Source organism: Oryx dammah, unplaced genomic scaffold (genome assembly GCF_014754425.2).
Source record: "Oryx dammah isolate SB20612 unplaced genomic scaffold, SCBI_Odam_1.1 HiC_scaffold_28, whole genome shotgun sequence".
Classification (NCBI taxonomy): Eukaryota; Metazoa; Chordata; class Mammalia; order Artiodactyla; family Bovidae; genus Oryx; species Oryx dammah.
Window position 1 is genome coordinate 89,485,108 of NW_024070212.1, and position 27,701 is coordinate 89,512,808.

The following is a 27,701-nucleotide window of genomic DNA, read 5'->3' on the forward strand; positions in this document are numbered from 1 at the left end:
AACTTTTTCCACCATATCTTCCTGTTCCACCATAATAGGTTAAACACAGAAACCTTTTGTGTTAAACACAAAACCTTTCTATGTTAAACACAGAAACTTTTGATGCACCCATTCTACTTTCAGGAATTCATCCTATGTGTACAGTCACATGTAAATATCAAGACATATAAACAGCCTCACTCATGGCAGTGTTACTTGTAAAAGGCTGTGAAGCACCTAAATCGAGAAGATCCTGGTTAAGTGAATGGTGGTATATTATAATCTACACAGAGGGATATTATGCAGCATTAAAAATAATGAGGCAGCTCTGTGTGTGATGATCTCAAAGATACAGTATATAATAAAAGCAGAAATATGTAACTGTGTAAGGTTCACTACCACGGCTGTGAAAGTAGAGAATGAAAACACGTTGGCTTAGCTCTGCATCAACCCCATCCAAAGGGAAAGAACGAACCCAGTTCTTATGAAAGAAAACTGGGGTAAAGAGAGGAACAGAGACTGTTTTACTGTCTTTGAAGATTTTTACTCATGTGCCTATATTAACTGTTCCAGTTAACAAATGAAAATCAAATAGTTCAGGCTTGGTTATAAATCTAATACAAATCATATCTCTAGGGAGGGAGGAGGAAAATTGAAATGGTGATCTCCTTGGAGAAGGCTGATTCCTTCCTGCCATCCAGCCCTAAGCAGAGAACATATACAGCAGATGTTCACAAACAGCTCTTGAACATGACTGGCTCTGTCTCATAAAAGTACACTTCTGTTTTCTTTTCTAGCCGCGGAGCTAATTTCTACCGATCAATTGCCCTAAAGACTTTCGTAAGAGCCTTTGCTGGTGGCTGTTCCTCTGCCGGGGACAGCAGGAACATACCGTACAGGGACGAAGCCAGGGGTCTGGGCGTCCTTCTTAGCATCCTTGCGGGAAGCCACGCGGCCGGGCAGGCTGAGGCCGATGTGGTAATGGACCTGAATGAGCAGGGCCAGGAGCAGCTGTGGATAGATGCGCCTCACACGGCCCATGCAGCTGTTGACGGACAGGAGCTCACACAGGCCACTGGCTGCCTGGAGGTGGAGGGGAAGCTGGTGAGACGTCGCCACCCAGCATCCCAGCACTCCTGACCAGGCCTGGGCTGATTCTTTAGGAGGTTGGCCCTCGATCTTTGCTCTTTTCTGGCCTAACATGGGCAAGACCAGATTCCCCCACCACTGCATCCAGGCCCTCTGGGTGAGCCCTGCCCCAGAACAATCACAGCGACCCTTTGCTGTTGACACAGCCCTGAAAGAATCATGGTGGAAGGATTTCTTCCCGCATTTATGAGGTAGAGTCTTGACCCAACTGTGCAGGGCAGGAGACAAGATCAGAGGCATGAAGGGACTTGCCCAAAGACACCCAGCCCCTTGGGGCAGAGCTGAGGCCTGAACCCAGGTCTTCAGATTACAGGAGCCCTGCCTCTTACTGGTTCATAACATCGGTACCCGGTCCGTGAGGTGGGGTATCAGTTGCCTCTTTGTTGGGGGCTGTTAAAACTAGGCTTCCCTCACTGTCTCCTCTGAGTGACTTGAAAACATGCCAACACACAGTGATCAGAGGAGTGGGTGATGCCCAAACCAAGGATGGAATGGGCGCTGGTGCCCTAGTCACAGAACTCAGTGCTGGGGGAGAGAGGCAGAGAGATCCAGAGGTAAAGCATGGGACTCGGGGGCAGGGGATCTGGGTCTGAGTCCTGGCTCCACCACTCAGTAGCCGTGTGACCTTAGATGAGACATGGAATGTCTCTGAGCATCACTATCTTCCTGGGTTAAGGGATAATACCACCCGCTCCTCTATCCACCATGTCTCTGTTTATTGGCTTTCCTCTACCAGATTGTCTTGCTCTCTGCTGAATCCCCAGAAACTGATGAGTATGCCTGGCACATAGTAGATGCTTAATGTTTGTTGAATAAATAAATCAACCCAACAGAAAAATTTTTTGAGTGTCTACTGTATGCGCTGAATTCAGGCATCTTATAGATTAATCAAATGACCCACTCTATACACACACACTATTGTTAGATCACAACTGGGGTGAACTCTTCCAAGAGAAATATGTGATGTGTATGTGCTCGGTTGTGTCCAACTCTGTGACCCAGTGAACTATAGCCCACCAGGCTCTTCTGTCCGTGGGATTTCCCAGGCAAGAATACTGGATTAGGTTGCCATTTCCTCCTCCAGGGGATCTCCCTCACCCAGGGATTGAACCCACATCTCCTGCGTTGGTAGGCAGATTCTTTACCACTGAACCACCTGGGAAAGAAAGTATAGTATGCACAGATTTGATCTGGTCAGAGTGGGCTTCCCTGAGGAGGTGGATAGCTTAAGAGATAAGGGATGAGAAGAAGTTAACTTGGCAGACAGAAATCTAGGTCGAGAAAACAGCACGTGCAAAGGCCCTGTGACCAAAGATAGCACAGTGATTAAGAAGACCTGACAAAGAATAGTGAGATTGGAGCCATGCAGGCAAGAGGATCACACAGTATAGTGAGGCCAGTGAGGGTTGCAGGGCCCAGCAGCACCAGCAGGAGCTCTGTGTTACCCTCAGGGGCAATGGGAAGCCATAGAGAGAGTCTAGAAGAGCAGATGCGCATGTCTCAATGATTTTCTTAGCTGTGATACAGATGGGGGGGCTGGAGTGGAAGCAGGGAGGTGAATGGGGTATTATCCAGCTGGCTAGGACCAGGGTGGTGCTGACAGAGCCAGAGAGAAATCTGTCTGTCCACTCAGCCCCCTTCCCACATCAGAGCCCGTTCCCTCCGCATTCCCAGGGCCAGCCTCTGAGAGTGGCAGAAGATGCACTTAGACATTTTATGTCTCTACAAAGAATAAGAGTTACCTCATTTAATTTTCATAACTGCCATCCAAGGTAGATATTGTTTCTATTTACAGATGCAGAGACTGAGCCTCAGAGAGGTGCGGTGACTTGCTCAGGTTACAAAATAGTAACAGAGCAAGGCCAGTTCTCAGCCTAAGTTGTGTGAGTCCCTGGTCATTCAGCCCCAGGCCTTTCCAGGCTGCCGCGGTCACTCTAAGTAGCAGCAGAATGGTGCTGCTGGTGGTCCGGTGGATCACAAACAAGAGGCTGGGGACAGACTTGCTCAAGGCCACCCACTTAGCTCCGGGCAGAGCTGGGCACTAGAAGATGGGTGTGCAGAGCTCAGCGAGAGCAGGAGGAGGACGTGTTGGGGCAGTGATGGGGCTGCTGGACAGGGGAGGAAGCGGGCAGAAGGAGAGCTCCTCACCGCCAGGGGCACAATGGAGGCCCGGCCCCTCTTGGTCACGGGCTTCTCCTTCAGGCTGGTCAGGAGCAGGTCCAGGAGGTCTCGGATGTCACAGCTGGGCTTGCGCAGTATCAGCTGTCTCCACATCTCTGCTCCATTGCTGACAGGCCAACAGTAGGGACGGTTAGTGGGGACAAGCGCAGTGGGGCCAGCCCTGCCGCCGAATTATTTTGAGAGGGAGAAGGGAAGATGCCTTTGAAATCGCATCCATGAGTGTGCCGAAAAATTTCTTGAATGATCTAAGAAGCCTGGGGCTAACAATGAACAAAAACCCTACTCAGGTACTTTGCCAGGTGTTTTGCATACAAGTTATGACTTCAGCAAATATTGAGCATCTGCTATCTGCCAGCAGACATGAGCAAGATATTCAAGAAACTCAGAGTGACTGAGTTCTTACAGGGCCCCTCACAGTGGATTGTCAGTCTCACTTTACAGATGCAGAGTTGAGGCTCAGAGAGGTAAAATCACCAACCCAAGACTGCACAGCTAATGAGCTACAGAATCCAGGAGTGACCAGGTCTGGTGACTCCGATGCCTGTGCCTGTTCCTCTATGCCTAGGAGCCCTTCGGGGCCTGGGTCTTGCATTTGTCACATAACGTCAGGCAGCTCCCACTCCTGACCCTTAGAAGGCGATACACCAGGGACTTCCCTGATGGGCCAGTGTTTAAGAATCCGCCTGCCAATTCAGGGGACACGGGTTTGATCCTTGCACTTTGGGAAGACGCTGCATGCCGCAAGGCAGCTAAGTCCATGTGCCACAGCTTGAGAGTAGCCTCGCTCACCACAACTACAGAAAGCCCGGGAGCAGCAGCGAAGACCCAGCGCAGTCAAAAATAATTAAAAAATTAACAAAAAAAAAAAAAAAAAAAGAAGGCAGTACACCAGTCAGGGAAAAGCATCTGGATTAACCTGCACCAGCCTATAGGTTCTATCCTGGGGAGGTAAAAAGTGCTGACAGCCTAGGGCACTAAGGGGTTAACAAAAACCTTCCATCCCCCGCCTCCCAATCTGGTTAAGAGTTGAACCTTCCATTAACTTTCCAGCTCTGTTCCCCTGGAAACCTGATAAAGATAGTATGTCAACTATGTTGCTAGGCAACATTGCTTATGGTAAAAATGACCCAATTGGTAAATTGTGTCTGGGTGAAGAAGAACTGCAAATGAACTATAAGGACCACTGGGGACACTGCTGCACTGAGCTTCTCAGGGTGCAGCGATTCTTGTGACTGGGTTTGTCCCTGTGACAAACTGGGAGGCAAAGTCCAGAGAGTTATTATAAGAGACTCTAGTTCCTTTAAAGCCCAAGCCACTTAAGCCAGGGTAGCACCTACATCTTTCAACTGGGAGGCCCAGGGCCAATACTAGCATGAGGAAAGTGAGGCATCCAGGTCTCTACATTTAAGGAGGTCCTCACTCTCAGGCATGCACAGGAGTGGCACTTGTGAGCAAGGCCTCCTTAAATCTCATCCCAGCTCTGTCTAATCCTCCTGCACAGGCTGCTGTAAGGATACTGCCCTGTCCTACATCCTCCTGAAGTAACTGAAGTCAGATGTGGTCCTGGCAGTCTTGAGTCTGAATGTTTAGTGGCTCTAAGAAGAAAATTCCCTAGCTTGCAGTGAAGCCTGAAAGGGTTAAATTCTTCCGGGTGGGAGATGGGAGTGTGTCACTCCTGCACTGCTCTCCCTGGTTTCTGTGAATGACACCAGCTTTTCTGGTTAGAAGTGCACCCCACTTGCACAGTTCTGCATAATTCTTTTCCATTCACTCAACCAACTGCCTTAAGACGTGGATCACACACTTCTGCCTTGTTTCCATTCAGAGGTGTGGGAGCATTTCCTGGGCCAGGAGCCTGGAGCAGCCAGATTTGTTTCTCTTGCCCATAAGCTGATCACCATCTGGCCACAGTCCCCTCTGCCATCAGACCAGAGCTCCCTGAAGGCTGACAACATGGAGCACAGGGCATGCACTCAGCATGATTGGCTGCTTTACTGATCATGCTCACCCATTCGGGGTGAGAATGTGGGTGTTATTTTCTCCTTTTACATATGGGGAAAAACTGAAGCCCAGAGAGGGCAATAAAGCTACCCAAGACCACACAGCATCTGGAGGCAGAGTTAGGAACAACATTCAGTTCTTTTTCCCATGGCATCATTGAAGAGCTCTGGGCTTGGAGTTGGTCTGATCTGAGTTTAGGTCCTCATTCTGCTGCTTGTTCAGTAGGTTCCTAAGGCTAGAAACTTTCTGTGAGCCTCAGTTTCCTTATCTGTAGAATGGGGTTATTACACTTGTGAGAGAACAAATAAATGTGCAGCACAGACCCCTGACAGGAAGGGCTTAAGGGTTGTCATAAGCAACACAGATCATGGAAGAGGGACCACTGGGAGGGCGAGGGACTCCCCTGGGTAGAAGGAGGGATTCCCAGCCCCAGAATAGGGGGCTGTATCAACTCTCTGAGAGGTAGTGGCTGGAAGCACCCGTCACTTGGTACCTGTCCAGTGGGAGGGGACACATGAGCAGGGCGATGACGACCTCGGTCATGAAGGAGCTGGCCAGGAGAGAGACGGGCAGCAGAGCCACCTCGCGGGCCCGCGGCTCCTGGATGTGGCTCAGGCGCACGTAGATGCCATGCATGATTTCGGGGATCTGGGGCGCAGCCAGACCACCAGGGAGCAGGCAGAGGGCCAAGTGGAGAGGCCAAGGGGGAACAGGGGAGCAGGGAGGTGGGAGGAGGGAGAAGAGGGCAATGCGGAAGAGGAGGGCACAGAGGGGAGAAGTGGGGAGACAGGCAGGCAGAGCACCTGCCCCTTCCCTGGAGACAGCTTGTCTGCACTGCCCTCCCGCACCCTTCACCAGATAGTTGAGCTCTTGGGGGCTGATAAGCAAGTCGGGAGCATCTAGAACTCATTCACCACCCACCCTGCCCTACCTGCAGGATTAGCGAGCCCTGTGGGGCCTCCCAGCCCAGCCCCTGCCCCCAGGGGGCCTTACCACCTCCAGCGCCCTGTGTCGGTACCACTCCAGCACCGAGCTGAGCGTGACCTCCGAGGCCAGCTGCATCATCTCCCCCGAGTCCTTCCCCCGAGCCTCGGAGCCACCTTTCAGCCCTTCCAAGGCTGCTAGCAGCAGGTCCTTTACCTGCTGGGGCCCCAGAAAATCTCCGAATTCCTGAAATAAAGGCAGAGAGATTCTGACACACGTGGGCAGACCCGGAGTGAGTCCTGCATCGATGCACAAACGCCGCCAGACAGAGGCAGAGGTCAGCAAAGGGACCACATACTCAGTTAATCATTGAGTGTCGAACCCTTTGAGGAACTGTCACAAAAAGAGGGGGTGACATGACCCCTGCCCCTCCAGAACTGGGTGCCACATGCTATGGCACAGAAAAGAGGGATAGGGAGCCCACAGGATGGACCTATGTGGTTGAGGAAGGCATGTAAAGAAATATAAGGGGGATTGAGCCTAGAGGGCTGGAAGGAGAAAAGGTGGCACTAGGGCGGGCTGGTGCTGCCACTCCTCCCTCATCCCCATCTGCCAGGAAGGCTCAGGGCTAGTAGGCAGCAGGTGGTCACCGCAATCACACGAAGAATGTTCTGGCATGGGCTGACAGGGTTGTAGGGCCCCAGGAAACGCTTGTTGCTCTCATACAGCTCCTTCTTATTGGTCTCTTCCTTATCTCTGGCTCCTGCAAAACAAGAACCTTTTCAGTGAGACCTCACTACCTATTTTGTTTGCTAAACATGGGTATCAAACGTGCATAAATCGTAGGTAACCAGCATGATAAATCGTCTTGATGAGCACATCCGTGTAGCTCTCACCCAAGTCAAGAAACAGAACACAGTCAACAAGCCCAGAAGGCCCTCCTATGCCCCTGTTTCAGGCCATAATCCCCCTCCCCAACACCTATTCTGACTTCTAAATCCACAGATTAGAGCTCCTTGCTGTTGGACATCATATAAATGGACTCCTACTCTATGTTATCCTTTATGTCTTGCTTTCACTCGACATTTATGTGGGTGAGATTCACCCATATTGTTGCAAGCCGCGTGGGTTCATTCATTCCCAGTGCTGTACAACGTTACACAGTATGAATATGCTACCATTTACTGGCCTACTCTTCTACTTCTGATAGACATTTGGGTTGTTTCTAGCTATTATAGGTAGTGTTGATATGAATGTTCTAGTATATCTAGTCCATGCCTTTTGTAGGCATGTAGCTAGAAGCAGAGGCTTCCCAGGTGGCTCAGTGGTAAAGATTACGCCTGCCAATGCAGGAGACATGGGTTCAATCCCTGGGTTGGGAAGATCCCCTGGAGAAAGAAAGGGCAATACACTCCAGTATTCTTGCCTGGGAAATCCCACGGACAGAGGAGCCTGGCAGGCTACAGTCCATGGGGTCTCAGAAGGGTCAGACACAACCTAGCAACTAAACAACAATAGCAGCAACAAGCTAAAAGTGAAATTGTGTCCTAAGGTGGGTAGAGGTTCTGCTTTAGAGAATATGGCCAAAGTTCTCCACAGTGGGGACCAGTTATGCTCCCACCAGCAGTGTGTGAGAGTTCAGTGGCTTCACATCTTGCCAGTGAATTTTCTGTTCCATTTTTGCTGGGTGTGTGAAAACACCTCTTGTTAAACTGCAGTTTCCTTACCCCTGGTATTCCCAACCTCCCTTTCCTATTTTTTTCTTCTTTCTTTGATACTCATCATCATCTGACTTACTATATATATTACTTCTTTATTTTGTTCATTGTGTTCTGACAAGAAGAAGATAAGCTCAACAGGAGGACTACTGATTTTTTTTTTCCTTCTGTGTCCCCAGTGCCTAGAATAGTGCCTGCAAATTGGAGATCCTTATTTTCTGCTGAAGGAAACACATTTTAGGCACAGTTCCTGAGTCTTATGGTGGTCCTACCTGGATTGCTCAGCATGTACAAGATACAAGACATGGACATGAGGAAGGGTCATTGAAGCAGAATAGCATACAGACCAAGCAAGCAGGTTGTCTGCAAAAGGAAGGAGCTTGAGACCTGATTTCAGGCAGTGTGTGTGCATGCTAAATCGCTTCAGTCACGTCCAACTCTTTGTGATCTCATGGACTTAGCCCGCCAGGCCCTTCGGTCCATAGGATTCTCCAGGAAGAATACTGGAGTGGGTTTCCATGCCCTCCTCCAGGGGACCTTCCAGACTGAACCCATACCTCCTGTGTTTCCTGCATTGGCAGGTGGGCTCTTTGTCTCTAGCACTACCCGGGAGGCCTAGTATCAGGCAGACCAAGGTTCAGATCCTAGCTTTGCTGCTTCCTACAGTCCAGAGGCCTGGATAAATCACTCCTTGAGAATCTAACAGGGGGAATCTGTCCTTAGAGTCACCACATAAAATACAAAATACCCATCTGAATTTCAGATAAACCAGTAATTTTAGCAAAAGTATGTCTTAAATATACCAAAAGGTATTTATTGTTTTTCTGAGTTTTGTATTTAACTGAGTGTCCAATATTTTTATTTGCTAAATCTGGCAATACTAATTGAGTGTATACTATTCCTGTCCCCAAGACTGAACATTAACATGACTTATATCACCTTTATCCATAACTCAGAAGATCTATGTGGCTCTTGGGCAGAAGGGGAATTCTCCTAGGGACTAAATCTTTGCCCCAGATGCTAGAGAACAAGAAGAGCAGGGATACCATATAGATCCCAAAAGACTGAAACTAATAAGATGGGAGGGATGGGGGGAAAAAAATCTTTGTTGGCCCACAATGTGTGGAACAAGCTGGTCATTTTACACATATGATCTCATTTAATCTTCTAAAAAGCTTGTGGTTTGCATCCTACTGTGTCCTTTTTACAAATGAGGAAACCCAGGCCTCATCAAGAAAAGTACTTGCCTGAATTTGTACAGCTAGGAAGGGCCAGAGCTAGGTCTGGTACCCAGGTCACTCTGCTTCCAGAGCCAGGGGACTTTAAACAACGTGCCAAGGTCCCTTGGTTTGGAGCAGAGTTGGGACTCTGGGGAAAGGGGGGAGGCAAGTAACAGTCAATACTGCACACCTCTAGGTGCAGTGAGTGCCAGCTGGGTTTCTGTGTCAGCCCTTACCACATCACCAGCTTCCCACAGCTGTTTCAGAGATGTTCTCCCGCCTACAGGTTTTAGCCACTCCAGATTCCAAGATAGGACCTGTTCTTCGTTCACTCATCCAATACATGTTCACTGAGCACCCACCATGTGCCAGGCCCAGGGCGAGATCTTGGGCACACCATGGGGAACAAGACATAGACTCAAATGAACTATAGACTAGCAGGGAAGACAGATCAAAAACCAGGGCACTGGGGCTGTCGTTCCTGGCTGCACACAGTGGCATGGAAATGTGAACATGAGAATCACAAATTAAACTAGGAAGGAACAGAAGAGGCTTGTATAGAAGCATTGCTTAAACCAAAATGGGTTTGTCACCTCTGTCTCCTAGTTCTGTGGGGACTAAACTTCACACTGATTTCCAGACCTCTTTGAACTTTGCGTTGGTCTCGTCCATCTCCCACCAGTGCCTCGTTGCCAATTGCTAGCTGAGTACCCGCTCAAAAGCCTTGTGTTAGAGGCACTCCAAAGGGCTTACGTTTTTGAAGCTCCAAGATGGTGTAGAGGATGGTAATGCCGTCCAGAGCTTCACGGCCAATCTCCTCATCAGGATCCCCGATGCGAATGATGAGCCTCCCCAGAAGAAGCCCCAGTGCCGGGAATCCCGAGGACATCTGTTTGTGTCATAATCTTAGGGACTGAGACTTATAGGTTCAATAATGCTATACGGTAAATGGTGAACAGAGCTAGATGGCCTGACCCGGAGAGCTGAATCCTCTGAGGAGTGAGGACCACCTAGGAATCTCTGGGCGGATGCATGGGCTCCCTCAGAGCTGAGAACATTCTCCCTAGCAGTCCTCCCCTCCCCTCTCCCAAAGCCACTCACAAGGAAAGGCGGGGTCAGAAGCGCATGGTTCAACACACAGACACTGATTTTCACAGCCCGTGCTCTCTCATGGGCCTTCCCAGAGTTCATCCAGGGCCCCAGGGGCTGCGGGGAGAAGGGTACGACTCAGAGCTACGAGCCAGATGCTAGCCTCTGCCCCCTGGATGGGCAGGACAGCCTTCACCAATTATCAGGAAGCTTCTGAGGGAGAGCATCAAGGCAACCCACCACAGCCCTCCTCCTCTTCTTAGAGCATAGGGAAACATGGGGTCCAGAAGCTGAGGACAGAACGGAAGACCAGAGGGAGGGCAGAGGTCAATGGGAGAGAGATGAAAGGTAGAGAGTCTTGAAATTAGGAGAGAGACATAAGGACAAGAATTTAGAAAGCAAGGATATGGGAGCAGCTATTACAGGAGTCACAGGAGTGTGGGGGAGGGGGGGAGGGTGAAGGAGAAGGAGTCTGGGGCACGACCTGTGAGAGGGGCAGGGAAGCAGAAATCTGGCACAAGATTACATCCTGAAGTCAAATCACTCTTTCTGGGTCCAGACCCCCTGCCCCAGTTCTCCTGAGTCAATTCCCCATCCTCCTCCACCCTTCTCCTCCCTGCCCCCATACCTCCAAGATGCTCTTCAGCCCAGCAGGAGTGGGGTCCTCAACAAAGAGGGCATTGAGAAGTGTCTGCAGGGCACCCAAGGTCTGACAGTAAAGTATCTGTGAACACGGAGTGGACCAAGTCACTAGGGAGCCTCTGGGACAGACCCCAACCCCAGGCAACTCCTGATGTGCGTCAGGGGAGGAAGGGGTACTCAAGCCCAAGAGTGCTGCTTTCCAGTCCCACCATGTGAGACTAACCTTGATGTGTGATATTGGGCAACTGGCTTCCCCTCCATGGGTTACAGGTTCTTTATGGAGAAACTGGTAATTATTATCCGTGAACTCCTTAGCTTACAAGGGCAAGAAGAATTACACAGAATCTACCACAGGCCAGGTGATTGCCTCATAATTGGCACAACTCTATCACTCTGTCCTCAAAGTGTTTTTCTCACTGTGCAAATGAGGAGATGTTCTTTAAAAACTATTTATTTATTTGACTGTGCCTGGTCTTAGCTGTGGCATGCGGGATCTTTTTCTTTAGTTGCAGCATGTGGGATCTAGTTCCCCTGCCAGGGATTGAACCCCAGCCCTCTGCATTGGGAACTCAGAGTCTTAGCCACCGGACCACCAGGGAAGTCCCGGGAAGAGACACTTGCCCAAGGTCACAGAACCAAAGTTTCAATTCGTGAGGAACATGAGAAGATGGGTGGGAAAATGCTCAAGAACCGTGAGGGCTAGATCAATGGACCACCAAGCCCTACTTGTGTTATTGTCTCCGAGGAAGTGTTCTGATTCTTTTTAAAATCACCACTCCTAGATCCAAATAGATTTTCTAAGTTACCCCTTCCAGGAGTCAGCTCTCTCCTCCCCAGTTGTTTGTTCCTTCCCCAGCCACACCACAGTCCTGAAATTGCCTTAAGGGCATGCAGGCATGACACCTACATAAGGCTAAGGGGTGTCTTTGAGGCCCTCTCTCCCTGCCTCTCTTCTTCCCATCATCTCCACATCTCCCTTCCAGGTCGTCTTTGTCCAGGCTTCCTGAGTCTGAGCACACCAGGCTTACACCACAACCACCAAGGAAGCCTTGTTCACCAACTCCCTCCTCCTACCTGCCCGTCTGCAGTCCATCACTGTGCAGCACTGACCTCTGCTGGCCTGGCCTGGTACTACAAGAAGGCTGCAGGCTCTCTTCCTACCCATTCCTGCCTCCCCTCTGGGTCTCCTCTCAAGTGCTCCACCTCCAAGACTCAGACCATCTCGCTGTGGCTGGTCTGGCTCCCGCTGCTCTCTCACCTCACCCTCTGGACTCCAGCCACTCTGCCTCCTTATCATCCTTGCAGTCATCACGTTCTCTCCGTCCTCAGGCTGCTGCACAGGCCGTTCCCTCGGCCTCTCGCTCTTCCTTCGGCCACCCCCTTCAGCTAGTTAACTCTTCTAAACCTCTCACCTCTAGCATCACGACCTCTGAACCCCAACACGGTCAGGTTCCCTCCATTTCAGGCTCTTAATAGTATCATGTACTTCTTGCTTGCACCAAGTACTGTTGTAATTCTGCATTTATATGTATGATACTTTGATAATCTGCCCCTCAGCCCTCCAGTATCTCAGCCCTGTACTTCTGGATCAGGTATTAGTTAAAATTTGCTGGATAAAAGGATGTAAGCCTGTGGCTCACCCAGAGCTGAAATATCTCTCCCTAACCTCCCCCACTGACCCCATTCCACATGAAGGGTCTCCTCTGATCACTATTCCAGGGACCATCCTGCAGGGGGTTGAAGGTGCTCATGAGAGCCCCTTGAGGTTCTACTTCCAGGCCTCAACCCAAACTTGCCCAATCCTTAGGCCTTCTCTTCCTAATCCTGGCCACCTCCTGAGCCGTGCCAACATCTGCCCACATCCTTCTCATGGGGCAGAGCCCAACGTGGGCAATGTTTCAGATGAACGATCCTTTATTCCACAGACTCACTCATTCACCAAATATTTATTAAGTGCTTGCTCGGGCCAGGAGAGGGGAGGTGAACTGCCCAAGCCGCTTAAGTAGGAGGCTGAAGATTCCAATCTACCTCTCATAATGCCTTTCCTCTCCTGCTGGGAGTCCAGGGACGTGCCTCCCTCTGAGGACACCAGTCAGCCCCAAGGCCCTGCTTGGGAGGGCCCTGCCTCACCTGTAAGGCATCTGCCTTGGCCTGGTCTTTCTCCTGCATGGCCTGCACGGTGGGCAGGGAGAACACACTCTTCACGCACGTGTTCACCAGCTCCGACCGTTCCGGCAAACCCAGGACAGGCTGGGAATGACTGAGGAAGAGACAGAAAGTGAGGGCATGGAGTGAGGGGGCACCTGAGCCTGGAGGCTGGAAGTGAAGGGTGCAGGGCTGGGACAAGGGCTGAGATTCAGATCCACAGAAGGGCGAAATGAGGTGAGGAGGAGGAGGGTGGTGGGTACAAGTCAGATAGCCCCGGAAGGGCCTGGGCAAGGGGACGGGGAAAGGCCTGGGACTGGGAAAGGGCCACACACAGCAGAGAGGCCCCTGAAGATACAGGCGGAGCCTGAGGGTTGGGAAAGGGGCTGAGGGTTGAGAAAGGGGCCGAGGTCACCTCAGCTGGGTCAGGGTCTCCATGGCCTGCTGGCGGATGGCACTCGTGAGAGAATCCAGCGGCTCCTCCTGGATCTGCTTCTGGATGGGGGACACGGAGGTGTCAATGAGGGGGCAGGCCACCACAGACCACCGATGCTGCAGCCACTCCTCAGGGAATGCGGCCACTCTTCGGCCTGGGCCGGCTCACTCCCTGCCTGGCCTCCAGTGGAGGGAGCCAGCTGACTGCTCTAACCCAGTCCAGAGCCCACAGTTCAAGGTCTTCAAAACGAGCCTGACCCGCTGCACACACGCAGGGCTCAGCAAGAACTGTTTCAGCAGCCCTGTGGTAGGGAAGTCTAAACCATGGATCGGCCCCCAAACACCATGCCTGACCCTTGAAAGTGGTCCAGTTGAGTTCCTTTAAAATGTCCTTCCAGTTAGTTCTCACTTTTGATCTAGCACCAACACCCAGTAGGTGCTCAATTAATGTTAATTAAATGAAAGTATCAGAGGTACAGATTTTCCTTCTCTCTCTATAGCTAACTATTGATATAATTCTGGAAACTTCAGTGGCTGTCCCAGCCCAGACACTCCGGTGGACAACTGAGAAGTGACTGCATTTAGCTGAGAAAAAGAAAGTTCTTTCAGAAGTTCCCCCATCAGAAGAACTATGGGAGGAAATAACATAATGACTGCTCCCGGGGGGCTAAGATTTTACAGTGAACTAACCTTTGGGTTGTGTCCTCCATTGACACAGGTTTTTTATCAGTCACTTGTGAAATATTAAGAGTGAGACTTAGAGAAGGGAAGTGACTTGGCCAAGCTCCCTCAAGGTAGGTGGGGGGCAGTTCAGGGTGGAGCTGAGACCCAGGCTCAAGTATCTGTGCCTTGATGTCCTCTGCCCACACCACCCCAACCCCACCTCATCAGTGGGTGGGCTCAGGACTTCTGCCCCCTCCCCACCCTGATGCCACAGACCCGCAAGCTGCTTGCGCACCATCATCTTCTTCATCAGGGTCTTCTTCTCTTCTTCCTTGTCCAGCACATTCTGGCTCTTCTGGAGGCTGAGGGCACTCCCGACCTCAGGGGCAGTAGAGGGCGAAACCACAGAGTGAGGGCCACACGGAGCCCAGCCCTGGGGCTGCCCTTACACCCTGTCTTTGCACCTGCCACCTGCAGTCAAGCTGCCTGTTCCTCCCCAGCTGCCAGCCCCCAGCATCAGCTCAAGAGAAGTGAGAAACCGCAAGGGAACTCGGGGTGGGGGTAAGGGTGGTAAAGATATGAGAAGATGGTGGTGGCAGCAGGTTGAAGATAATCCTTGTACATCAGATTTGGGGGAAGACCAGATATCAGATTCAGATTGCAAAGCACCTGTCAACTAAGGGAGAAGAGGCAGGAGCTGGTGGGACAGAAAGGGTTCCAACACCTCAAGTTGAAATGTCATCGTTAGTGATACCTCGTGAGGGCCTTCTAGCATCTATCCTTTGTAAGGACACCCACTAGTCAGATTAACGCATTCTGCTACCGGAGAGGGAATACCAATACCAATGTCCCATTAATGTCCCAGTAATCTATTAGTTCCCTTTATCTTAAGGTAGAAGAAGAAAAAAAAAACATGAAAGGGACAAAATATATTGTAAAGAAAGCAAAACAAGTGTATCTGATGGGCAGTATGGTGGTTTAAAGATGCTACAAGTTCTTTCCCATTCCACCTGGCAAGAAGACAGGTTGTATGGCCTGGCCTGGGCGGGCACCCTGCTTCCAGACTCTGTCTGCCACCTAGGCTTACCCACATTCCGTGTGTTACACTCACTACCAGCCTGTCCAGTCTTCTCCCACTGGCCCTCACCAAATCATGAAGATGCTGGCTTCTCTGGCCTCCCCAGGCCTGCTACATGGCCAAGACCCGGGCTGGGCCTGTGTCCTGAAAAGGGTCATTCCCCTTTTATAGACCTTCACAATTCATTCAGTTGTTTAAAAAAAAAAAAAAAAAACTGTTATCAAGCCCTTAGGATGTACCAGGCAGTGCTCTAGATTCTAGGAATACTGCTGAGAATAAGACAGACAAAACTCCCTGATTTATGGAGAATGAATTCCAGTGCGAGAGACTGACAAGAAATAAGATAAATTAATAAAGCCATAGAGCAGAGAAGAATCCAGCAGAGAAAAGAGAAATGCTGAGGGTGGAGTGGGAGGTGGAGGGAAAGGGCATCCCAGGAAATCGGTGGCAGGAGGCGGTTTGGCAGGAAGCATACCAGAGCCATTTTGCCGTGATCATCTCTCTGCCCTGGCACCTCCACCAGGCATGAGGCTACTTCATCGAAGGCTTCTGCATGTCACAGTTCCATTGAGGAAAGAAGAGGGAGAGTAAAGATACAGTGCAGCAGAATCCCATCTCCCCTTCCCCATGGGGCTCCTCCAAGTTTTACTTCCCCAGCAGCCAGACTGAGCCCCTATCCCTAAAAGCCTTCAGGGGCACCCCGTGTCCCAGACATAAGGCTCGCATCCTTATTAGCGCCTTCAAGGCCCTGCCGGGTCAGTCTCCCCTGCCCACCTCTGCAGCTCACTTTCCCCTACTCTCCCCTCATGCACCATGCTCCCACCATGCTGGCCTCCTTCCAGGCCCAGCAGGCTTTGCTGCCTTTGCACAGCTCTTGTCCTCTGCCTGGGCCTCTGCACTCTCGAACCCCCTTGCCCAGATAGAGGACAAGGTCCGCTTGCCTGCCACTCCTCAGAGTGGCCTCCCCTGACCTTCAGAGTAACGGCAGGCCCACTGTGATCCTGCCATGCATCATTCGGTTCTCTTCTCTTGGTTGTTACCACACTTTATAGTTAAACTCTTACTTGTTATAGTATTGGTTGGCCAAAATTTCATTCAGCTTTTCCCATAACATCTCATGAAAAAACCTGAATGAACCTTTCGGCCAACCTAATAGATAATTGCTGTTTTGTTAGCCCCACAATTCCTGATCTTTATTCTGGTGGCAAAGCCTCTGTCTTCCCTGCAGGCTATTCATTTCATATAGGTAGGTGAAGCTACAAGGCCCACCCATCACCTCTCTTCAAATAAGGATGGGCATTACTCTTGAAATCAGTATAATATTATAAATCAACTAGACTTCAAAAAACACACAAATGAATAAAGGTGGATCTGGAAACCATGCTTGCTCAGTAAGAGATTCCCATGCCCCCAGCCACAGTGATTGGTCCAGGTGTGGGCGCTTGGCTGAGCAGGGACCATAGTGTCCTTGACTTAAGGTGGTAAGGGGAAGCCCAAGGAGAAAGACCCTGGAGCTTCAGCGACATCTTGGCCACCAACCTCAGGGACTCCTGGAGGATGGAGTCAACAGTGAGGAGCAAAGACATCACAGTGGCAGTGAGTACAGCTAGCACTAAAACCCTGGCTTCTTCTAAGCACCTTTGTCCACTAAAGGGAACAAGGCTCCTAGGAGAATCAGGTGATTCTAGGACTCGGGCAGAGAAAGTGCAGGTGAGTCTGAGACATCTTCTACCAGAAAACAAGGAAATGAGCCCAAGAAATTGTGAGGATATGTCAAAAAGACGTAAAAGCTTGCTCAAAGAGTACTCCTTGGTCAAACAGGGAAAGCTTCAGTATCACAATAAATGATGGTAACAACAGACTATGTAGTCTATCGAGTAAACTAAGAAATGATAAGTCCATGCTAATATAAAAAAAGAAATAACTAAATTGAAAGTTTGATGAGAAATAGGGTATTTACATAGTTTCAAAAGATCTCTCTAGTATTTTTTGCATATTTATGACAAAGGGGTGAATAATGACTACAGTAGAAAACCTTGGCAGCAACCATTAACTCAAGTGATCAAAGTGAACATCACCAGTAACGGAACAAATCAAAATCATTCACCACCAGATAGAATGCAGTGAGAAAAACCCAGCATCATGTCTATGCTATTTCCACCAAAGATGCATGACGTGAATCCGACCATGAGAAAACATCAGACACGCCCCAAATTAGGCAAATCTTATAAAACAGCTGGCCTATGATCTTCCAGAGTATCAAGGGCACGACAGTCAAGGGAGATCTGATGGCTGAGGAAAAAAACAGACTAGACAGAAAAGGGCAGTGAGTCTGACCGGGACCCTTTTTTAATAAAGGACACTTCCGGGACAATTGGTGACATTTGAATGGAGCCTAAGGATTGGATGGTAGCAGTGTATCGGTGTTAATTTCCTGATTTTGATGGTTAATTTTTATCCTTTTTTATAAGAAACACATACAAATTCAAGATTGATAGGGTATCATTTAGCAACTTATCAATTCAGAAAAACATTTTATACCGTACTTTCAGGTTTTCTGCAAGTTTTTTTATTATTTCAAAATTTTAAAAGAATGATGGATAAATAGAGCCATTTTCAGTAAAAATGGAAAGAGTTTGCATCAGCAGAGCTCACTAAAGCAAAAGGGTGTACTTCAGCCAAAAGGAAATTAATCCCAGATGAAGGTCTGAGATGCAACAAGCAAATGAAAAAAAAAAAAAGAGGTTAATATTTGGGTAAATATAAGAACATTAACTACATAAAATAATAATAATGTTCATAGAGTTAAGAAAAAGAAAAGATAAAATTAACATACGTTACCAGGAGAGCATATAAATGGGAGAGGAGGCGTTAAATGAGGTTAACACGTTTAAATCATCTGGGAGGAAAATAAATGCATTGACTAGTTTGGACATTGTGATTAACTAAATATACACATTGTAGCTTCTAGAGAATCAGTAACAGACTTTAAACAGTATATAACTTCCACACAGATAAGGAAGAAAAGAGGGAAGAAAAGCAACCCAAAAACCAGAAAAGGAGAAAAAAAGAAATATAGAGCAAGCAAAATAAAGAATACAATTGCTAGTCAACTATAGGCCAATTAAAAAGTTAAACAATTTTAACTATGCATAATTATATTAAATATAAATGAACTACGGGTTGGAAACAGTATTACCTAATTCACTTTTTTGCTCTGGATGCCATTTCACGTTTTGTGTGTTTATGTTTGGCTTGCCGGGTCTTTGTGGCTGCATGGGCCTTTCTCTGGCTGTGGCAGGCAGGAGCTACTCTCTGGTTGCGGTGCGCGGGCTCCTCACTGCGATGGCTTCTCTTCTTGCTGAGCACAGGCTCTACTAGGAGCTCGGGCTTCAGCAGTTGTAGCACCTGAGCTCAGCAGTTGCAGCTCCCCGGCTCTAAAGCACAGGCTCAATAGTTGTGATGCACAGGCTTGGTTCTCTGAAGCATGTGGGATCTTCCCAGATCGGGAATCCAACTCATGTCTCCTGCACTGGCAGGTGGATTCTATACCACTGAGCCATAGGGAAGCCCCAGAAACAATGCTACATAAATTGATTTGTAGATTCAATGAAACTCCAGTGAAAATCTAACAGATTTTTATTTAGTTTTATGGAAATTGACAAGCTGTTTCTAGAATTAAAATGGAAAAGTAAAGCACCTAGAATAGACAATCCTGACAAAGAACAAATAGACAATCCCGACAAAGTGGAGGAGTCTCACTACTAAATATAAAGACTTACTCTAAAACACGGTAATTAAAGGCAATGGTTAAGGATAGACAAACGAAGGAATAGAAAGAGTCCAGAAATAAACCTACACGTACACAGTCACTTGATTTACCTCAAGGTGACACTGCAATTCAGTGAGGGAAATTATGTTTTTTTTCAATAAATAGTCCAGAGCAATTAGATATTCACATGGGGGGAAATGAGCCTTTTAAATTCCTCTTTCAAACTGTTTCCCAAAATTAATGCACAATGCATTATAAATTTAATGTGAAAGACAAACTGGTAAAACTTATGGAGGAAATCGTAACACTATTTTTATAACCTTTGCATACACAGATCAGGATTATATAAAGAACTTCCACAAACCAGTAAGAAAAAGACAACACAAATTTTTTAAATGAACAGAAGACTTGAACAGGCACTTCATTATAAAGGAGTATACAAATTGACAATAACCATATTGAAAGATGCTTAACATCAGTAATCATCAAAAAATGCCATTGAAAACCACATAGAAATGGCATTAGATACCCAGCAGAATGGCTAAAATTTTAAAACCTGACTACCAAATGTCTGTGAGGATGTTGAGCAATTGGAAGTCTCACATGTGAAAGGGTAAATTAATCCAACCACTTTGAAAATTTTGCAGTATCTATTAAAGCTGGACATGTGCTTTTGCTATGACCCAGAAATTCCTCTTCTAGGTGAAAAAGAGTATCTTTGCGCTAACATGTACAAAGGGTTCAAAGTAACTTTATTCATATTATCCAAAAAGTAGAAAAATTCCAGTGTCCCTCAGAATGAATCAACAAATTGTGGTAAGTTCATAAAATAGAATACTACAGAACAATAATAAGGATCAGCTATGACACCTGCAACTGTAGATGAATCTGCTAGACATAATGCTGGGCTAAAGAAGCCAGAATCAAAACAGTATAAAAAGTGTAGTTATTGATAGAAAGTTAAAACTAGTCTATGGTGATACAAATCTGAAGAACTGTTCCTTCTGTGACTGTTGATAACTGAGGGCAATCTTGACCCTCATTTGCCATTTGGCAATGTCTGGGGACATCTTTTGTTGTCACAACTTGTGTGGGAGGATGTCCCTACTAGTATCTTCTGCAGAGTCTAGGGATGCATCTTACGATGTGTAGAACAGCCCCCATACACCCACACCCACACAACAAAGATCTGTCTAACACAAAATATAAAGAGTGCCAAGACTGAAAAACCCTACCCGAAGAGCCAACTCATTGGAAAAGACTTTGACGCTGGGAAAGATTGAAGGCAAAAGAAGAAGGAGATGGCAGAGAATGAGATGTTAGATAGTATCACTGACTCAGTGGACATGAATCTGAGCAAACTCCAGGAGACAGTGAAGGACAGGGAAGCCTGTCATGCTGCAGTCCATGACTTAGCAACTGAACAATGAACAAACCCAGAAGAAGGGGAATTGATTGGAAAGGATCACAAAGGAAGGTTCTGGGATGCCAATAAAGATCTGGGTCTTGATCTGGGTGGGAGTTACCAGTGTGTTTATGTCTGTAAATATTCATCAAGCTGTACGCTTAGGATTAGTAGTGCACTTTACATATTTTACTGATACATGTTATATATCTTGGAAAACTTTTTAAAAGACAAATACAGTCTGAAAATACATTGTCTTTAAAAATAAAAACGGATAAAATTATCCTACTAAAAAACAAAGATTGATCCTAAATAGCCAAAACAATCTTGAAAAAGAACAAACTTGGTAGACTCCGATTTCCTCCTTTCAAACTTACTACAAAGCTGTAGAAACCAGACAGTGTGTTACTGGCATAAGGACAGACATAAAGACCAATGGAATAAAATAGAAATAAATCCTCATATATGTGGTCAATTGATTTTTGACAAAGGTACCAAGACCTTTCAGTGGAAAAAGAACGCTCTTTTCAATATGTAGTGCTAGAAAAACTAGATATCCGCATGCAAAAGAATGATGTTGGACCCCTTCTTCACACTGTACACAAAAATTAACTCAAAGATTAAACTTAAAAGCTAAAACTATAAAACTCTTAGAAGAGAACATAGGGAAAAATCTTCATGACATTGGATATGGCAATAATTTCTCTTATTTTTCAGACTACAGAATTATTCCATTTTATTCAGCTCAAAAAATACAATTCTTTTCTTTTTTACATGTTGTTTGTTTTCAGTACTTTAGGGAAGAAATCGTTTTTTAAAAGAACTTTTTATTTTGTATTGGAGTATAACCAAAGGCAAAAATTTCTTAAACATAACACCGAGGTAACAGACAATAAAAGAGTAGATGAATTGATTCTCATCAAATTAATCACTTGTGCATCAAAGCACAGTGTCAAGGGAATGAAAAGACAACTCACAGAATGGGTGCCAATATTTACCAATTGTGTATCTGATAAGGAATTAATGTTCAGAATATATAAAGAACTCCTAAACTCGCCAACAAAAAATGACTAAATTTGGGGACTTCCCTGGTGGTCCAGTATCATGACTCCATGCTTCAAATGCAGGAGGCATGAGTTTGATCCCTGGTCGGAGAACTAAGATCCCACATGCTGTGTAGCATGGCCACAAAATTAAAAATGAAACAACTAAGTTTGAAAACAGGCAAAAGACATTATACAAATGTCCAATAGGCATATTAAAAAAATGTTCAAAATCATTTATTAGTCATTAGGGAAATGCAAATCAAAATCACAATTGAAATATTACTTCACATTCTTTAGGATGGCTATTATAAAAATGTTTTCTAAAAAAAAATAAATAAATAAAAAGTGCTGGCAAGAAGAGATTAGCAGTGCAACAATAGAAACCCTTGTACATTCTAACCTCTGTACATTGTTGGAGGGAATGCAAAATGGTACAGCTGGTATGGGAAATAATTTAGCATTTCCTCAGAAAGCTAAACAAGAATTACCGTACGATTCAGCAGTTTCACTGCTAGGTATGTATCTAAAGGAACTGAAAGCAAAGATTCAGAGATTTTTGAGCTGATGTATATAGCAGCATTATTCATCATAGCCAAATATTCGTCCATAGACAAATAAAATGTAGTACATTCGCTGGAATACTATCCAACCACAAAAAGGAATGAAGTACTGATTCATGTTACAACATAGACGAACGTTACGCTAAGTAAACCATATACAAAAGAACAAATGTGTGATTCCATTTCATGAGTTACCTAGAGTAGGCAAATTCATAGAGACAGACAGCAGGTTAGAGTTCATGTGGGACTTGGGAGAGAGGAATAAGGAGTTACTGCTTTACGGTAAGACCTTCTATTGGGGATGACGTGTCCGACTCTTTGCAACCCCATGGACTGTAGCCCACCAGGCTTCTCCGTCCATGGGATTTTCCAGGTGAGAGTACTGGAGTGGGTTGCCATTTCTTTCTCCAGGGGATCTTCCCCACCCAGGAATCGAACCCGGGTCTCCTGCATCGCAGGCAGAGGCTTTATCATCTGAGCCACCAGAGAAGTAATTTGGTTACAGTGGTAACTTTACACAATATTGTGAGGTGACTAATGCCACTGAATTAAACGCTTAAAAATGTTTGAAATGGCAGGTTTATGCTATATATATTTTACTATGATTTTTAAAAAGATTTATCATGTAATATACCAAGAGCCATTGAATTGTGTACTTTAAATGGGTAAATGGTATAGTATATGAATTAGATTACAGTAATAACTGGACTCCACAAGGAAAGGAATGAAGTTGAACCCCAATTTCACTCCATTTCACTTGAACAGATGGATATATTATTAACATCCCAACAAACATGCCAGAGAGATTTTTTTTGAGGACCTAGACAAACGTATTTTAAAATGTATGCAGAAGAATGAGGGTTTTTGAATAGCCTCTAGGGCATGCTGTGGAGGCTATTGTCCTTGGAATAATTTTAAGAACTTTAAAGAGGGATTCTTTCAGATATGAATGCATATCTGTAAAGCCGTGGTAATTTTTTAAAATTGCAATGTGGTGTTGGTAAATGAGCAAATAAAAATATTTAGAGATATAAATAACTAGGAAAAGATCTTTACAACTTCAAAAGCTGATGGATTCATTTATAGAACTCTCGCACATCAGAAGTGAGTCACGGGTTCCAGACAGGACCCCAAGGCTTCACTTGGGTGGGAACCTCAAAAACTCAAGCCTGCTTGCTCCACTGGTCAAACTCTGACCTGAGAAGCCAGACCTGAAATTCATCAAGAAAGAAAAGAAGGTAAAGTTAGATGACTTGTAATTTGTACAGAATGAAAGTATCATTATATGGAATATTATATTACAGTTAAGAAAACTGGAGCTCAGAGAGATTAAGTAACTTGTCCCAAGTCACACAGCAAGCAGGGGCTGAGCACTAGATCTCCTGTGTATAATTAATGTGTTGGGTGTTATCCATTACATCCTGTGTCCTTCCTTTCCCCTCTCCTCTTCCCTCCCTGCCCTACAAATCTGAAGAGAGTTCTTCCAGGTCGGTGTCCTCTCTGGGGCTGGCATTCTGGCCTTACTCACCCTGAGGGATGCTCTGGAAGGCTGTGGAGTCCTTATTCGTGGTGTCGCCGGTGGGGAGCCCCAGTGGGAACTGGCACACCTCCACACTAGTCATCTCTCTCCAGCTCCCCAGAGTCCCCTCCAGAGGCATGGTGTGGATACTGCTGTCTTCGGAACACCCCTGCTGGCTGCTCAGCGTCAGGGTGGAGGTGTCGCTGAAGATGAGGCTGGAACCCAGGCTCAGAGTCTCCTTGGAGCCCAGGATCAGGGTCATGCATGAGGGTGGCGAAACGGTGGAGGTGGGTCCATGGGTGCTGGAGTGAATGCTGACAACGTCATTGGAAACAGGAACCAGGGTCAAGCATGAAGCCTGAGTGACAGTCATGTTCAAATCAGACTTGGGGTTGCCATTTGAAGCCACGCTGATGGTTCCCTTGGAACTTGTGTTCCAGACTGCACCAAAGGCTCTTTTTGAAACAGACCCAGAGATGTTATTTGAAACCAAAGTGATGGTCTCATTCGTGTCTGGCATAAGGGACTCAGGAGAACCTGAAGCTGCGTTCAGGTCCAGCTTGGATATGTTCCCTGAGCCCATGCCGAGCAGCTGATTGGAGTCAGGATCCAGAGAAGGGGTTGAGGCTGGACTAAGGAGAGTTTTTGAGCCTGGCCTGGAGATGCTGTGGCCCAGAACAAGAGAGTCTTTGGAATATGGCCTTATAAATGGGTTTGTCTCAGGCCTGGAAGGATTGGAGTTGCTCTGACCCAAATCAAAAAGATTGCTTGAGAGGGAATTGACAGCCTCCTCCAAATTTGGACCAGTGTGGCTCCCTGAGCTCATACCCTGGGCCTCCATAGAGCGGGGGCTCAGAATGAGGTTTGAGGCTGGACTTAGGGTCCCCTGTGAGTTAGGCCTTGAGAGGTGATTGGAATCCAAAGCCAGAGCTTCACCAGAGTGTGCAGCAGTGATCTGGAGGGAACCTGGAGTCGTGGACCTGCTGTCATCAGGTCTGGGGGTGTCATCAGACTCCAGGCCAGGGGCCTCCTCTAAGACCGGAATCAGAGTTGGATTAAGGTCTGGAACAAGAGCCACGCCAGGACTCAGGGATGGATTCAAGACAGCAACAAGGTCCGTGTCCAGGCTGGGCCCAGAGATGATGTCAGAGCCTAAACCGGGGGCCTCAGTGGAGTTGAGGTTGGGTGTCATGTTCGTGTCTTCACAGAGGACCAGACTAGCCCCTGGACCCAAGGCCATGCCCGGTCTGGAGGTCGGTCAGTGCCACTGCCCCCTTCTGTCCAATAGCTGACTGTCGAGCTCCCTGCAGTGCTCCTGAGAGAGAGAAAAGGCAAGTGCAGCCTCACCTCTTGAAACCTTTCCAAGGCTCCCCATGGATGACCTCCATGACCACGCCCAGCCCACCTGTCCAGCTCCGTCCTACATGGTTCTCCCCAGCTCTCTCAGCTCCAGCCTCATCCCCTGCATTCCCTTCTTTGACCACACCCCACTGCCTTTCAGCTCACAGTCCTTAAATGTAGTTTCCCTGGCCTGGAACCTCCCCCTATTCTCCTCTCTGATCCTACTCCTCCAAGCAAATGATACACGGCACTTTATTCCAATGACTTGTTTAGTGATCCAGCCCCTGCTGGAGATGAGTGGGCACATTGGCAAGAACTACGCACGTCTTAGTCCCTGGGGCATCCCCAGCACCTAACGCAATACTAGGTCCACAGTAGGAAGTCCAGGAATACTAAACAAATGAGGAGACTTTCCCACCTTAAGGTAGAAAGGGAAAAAGGGAAGTCTCCTTATTCACTACTTCCAGCCAACCCCTAAGTTGCTAGAGCTACTCTGTGAATGGCTGTGGCACTAGATGCCCAAAGGCGCCTTGGCAGAGATGCCCACTGCCCTTAACAGTTTGCTCTGGGTGAGGCAAACTAAATGGAGGAGAACCTGAGGATATCATCCAAAGCAGAGCCTGTCTCAGCCCAGCAATCCCACTGCTGGGTGAACTCCCCAAGTCCCCCACCCCATCCCACCCCAGAAAGACTAGACAAAGGAGGAAACTCTCCCACCTTACCCTACCCCACCCCGCACCTGGGCCACCCTGCCTATAGGGACAGCTCACCTGCATGCTTGGTGTTCTTAAGCAGGAGTGGGGCCCTGCGAGGAGAGGCGAAAGGAGATCAAGTCAGGCAAGAGTGGCTTTTTCGGTACTTACTGAACAAAGTCTAAAGGCCAGGCACACACTTCTGCTAACAAAATCCCCCTGTGTGCACACACACACAAGTTAGGTATGTTTACTCCATTGTATGCTTAAGGAAGGGGAAGTCAAGGGGAGGAAGGTCACCCCACGGGCTCTCAGGGAAGCCAAGGCCACCTCTTTATGCCACCTGACTGCCTACCCTCCATGGCTTCCCACTGTCTTCAGGACAGCATCCCAAATCCATGCTGCTGCTACTGCTGCTAAGTCACCTCAGTAATGTCTGACTCTGTACGACCCCTTAGACAGCCTCACACCAGGCTCCCCCGTCCCTGAGATTTTCCAGGCAAGAATACTGGAGTGGGTTGCCGTTTCCTTCCCCAATGCATGAAAGTGAAAGTGAAGTCGCTCAGTCGTGTCTGACTCCTAGTGACCCCATGGACTGCAGCCTACCAGGCTCCTCCATCCATGGGATTTGCCAGGCAAGAGTACTGGAGTGGGGTGCCATTGCCTTCTCCATAAAAGGCCTTTCTGCATCTGGCCCCAAGTCCTTTTTCACCCTTCTTGCCCCTTCATACTCCCTCTACCTCTGTACCCCCTCATTCCAACATCCCTCAAGTTCTTTGAGTTTCTACAGAGTCACACACCCAGGTTAAGTCTGGCCCTCCACAGGTTGAGTCATTTTCCCTAGCTAACACCTACAGCTTCACCCCTTCAGATTTCAGCTTATATGCTACAAGCCTTCCAGGTCCCCCAGACAGGTGAGGTCCGCTTGTAAGTTCCCAGGGCATTTTGTCCACTTCCCCTTTCTTGGCACACAATATCTGGTTTCCTCGCTAAACCACAAGAGTCTAGCACCCCCGCCCACCCTAGAGCCCGAGCTCCACAGCAAGAGAAACCACCACAATGAGGGGCTCGCACACTGCAGTTAGAACATAGTGCCTGTTCTCCACAACTAGAGAACACCCTCGTGCAGCCACAAAGACCCAGTGCAGCCAAACATTACAATAAATAAATAAAATAAAAAGGAGTCTAGCACAGCACCTGGCACACAGGAAATGTGCAATAAATGCGCTTGTTATTTCATCCCTTTACCTCTTCTTCATTCATTCTTCCATTCTGTCACTAGCTCATTTCCTCATGTATTCATTTCTTATTCATTCACGCACCAACTCATTCACTAAATCATTTACTCATACCGTACATTTTCCTGTGCACCTTATGGCTTGGCTTTGAAAAAAATATAGATTCATAGTCATGTTGTCCTGGGTTCAAATCCCAGCTCATCCTCCTAATAGTGTCAGTAAACTTGTGCAAGAGACACTCCCTCTGCCCCGATCCTCCTCGTCTCTAATATGGGGAGAATAAAGCCTGCTACCCAAGGTGGTTAAAGTCTCAGCATCTGGCATGGAGCCCACTTGGCCCACTGAAGGTCTTCTCTAAATTAGTTACTCATTCTGTTACTCTCTGTGAGGCATTACAAGCAGAATAAGGTGCTTAGAGCCCAGTGGGACCTTCCTTCACCCCCCAAGCCCGCAGTTTATGCAGAGCTTTGTAGCTTGCCTCAGACGAAGGAAGTTTCACCTACCATCAGCACCAGAGGTGATTTTACCCTGAAGCTAATGAAATTTAAAATTTCAAGGCTCGTTGCTCATACAATTCTTTTCCAAAGGGCCTGTACATAATTTTGTATTCATAATTTTGTTTTCTACTTAAACAGGAGCCTCAAAATTATAAAAAGCCTCAAGGCTCCAAACTACCCTGGATCATCCCCCCTGTATTCTCCTCTCTGTACACATATACACACACACAAACACACATCATATTTATCAAAAGGAGGCATTTTCAACCTGGAAAAAATTTAAGTCAGGTATAGCCTATGGCCAGGGCCAGTGGCCGGGAGGAGCAACCTGAGAAGTGGTGGCTGCGCAGCACAGGAGGGCCTAGAGGAGCTATCCCACGTTGAAGGTCAGGAATGGTGGCGGTAAG

At 47.4% G+C, this 27,701-nt stretch overlaps 1 protein-coding gene across 1 annotated transcript in view; it reads right to left on the minus strand.

Moving 5' to 3' along the window:
• MROH7 (maestro heat like repeat family member 7) overlaps positions 1-24,818 on the minus strand; it is a 40,523-nt gene extending 15,705 nt beyond the window's left edge. Inside the window, exons 1-13 of the mRNA XM_040231069.1 lie at positions 23,536-24,818; positions 15,700-15,773; positions 14,442-14,525; positions 13,464-13,543; positions 13,034-13,163; positions 10,890-10,985; positions 10,274-10,378; positions 9,926-10,061; positions 6,885-6,997; positions 6,304-6,480; positions 5,804-5,958; positions 3,277-3,415; positions 872-1,062 (exon numbers count right to left, since the gene is read on the minus strand). Coding sequence (XP_040087003.1) covers positions 872-1,062; positions 3,277-3,415; positions 5,804-5,958; positions 6,304-6,480; positions 6,885-6,997; positions 9,926-10,061; positions 10,274-10,378; positions 10,890-10,985; positions 13,034-13,163; positions 13,464-13,543; positions 14,442-14,525; positions 15,700-15,773; positions 23,536-24,766 — 2,711 coding nt within the window. The 5' untranslated portion in view covers positions 24,767-24,818. The remainder of the gene's footprint in view (positions 1-871; positions 1,063-3,276; positions 3,416-5,803; positions 5,959-6,303; positions 6,481-6,884; positions 6,998-9,925; positions 10,062-10,273; positions 10,379-10,889; positions 10,986-13,033; positions 13,164-13,463; positions 13,544-14,441; positions 14,526-15,699; positions 15,774-23,535) is intronic.
• Between the last annotated feature and the right edge of the window lie 2,883 nt (positions 24,819-27,701).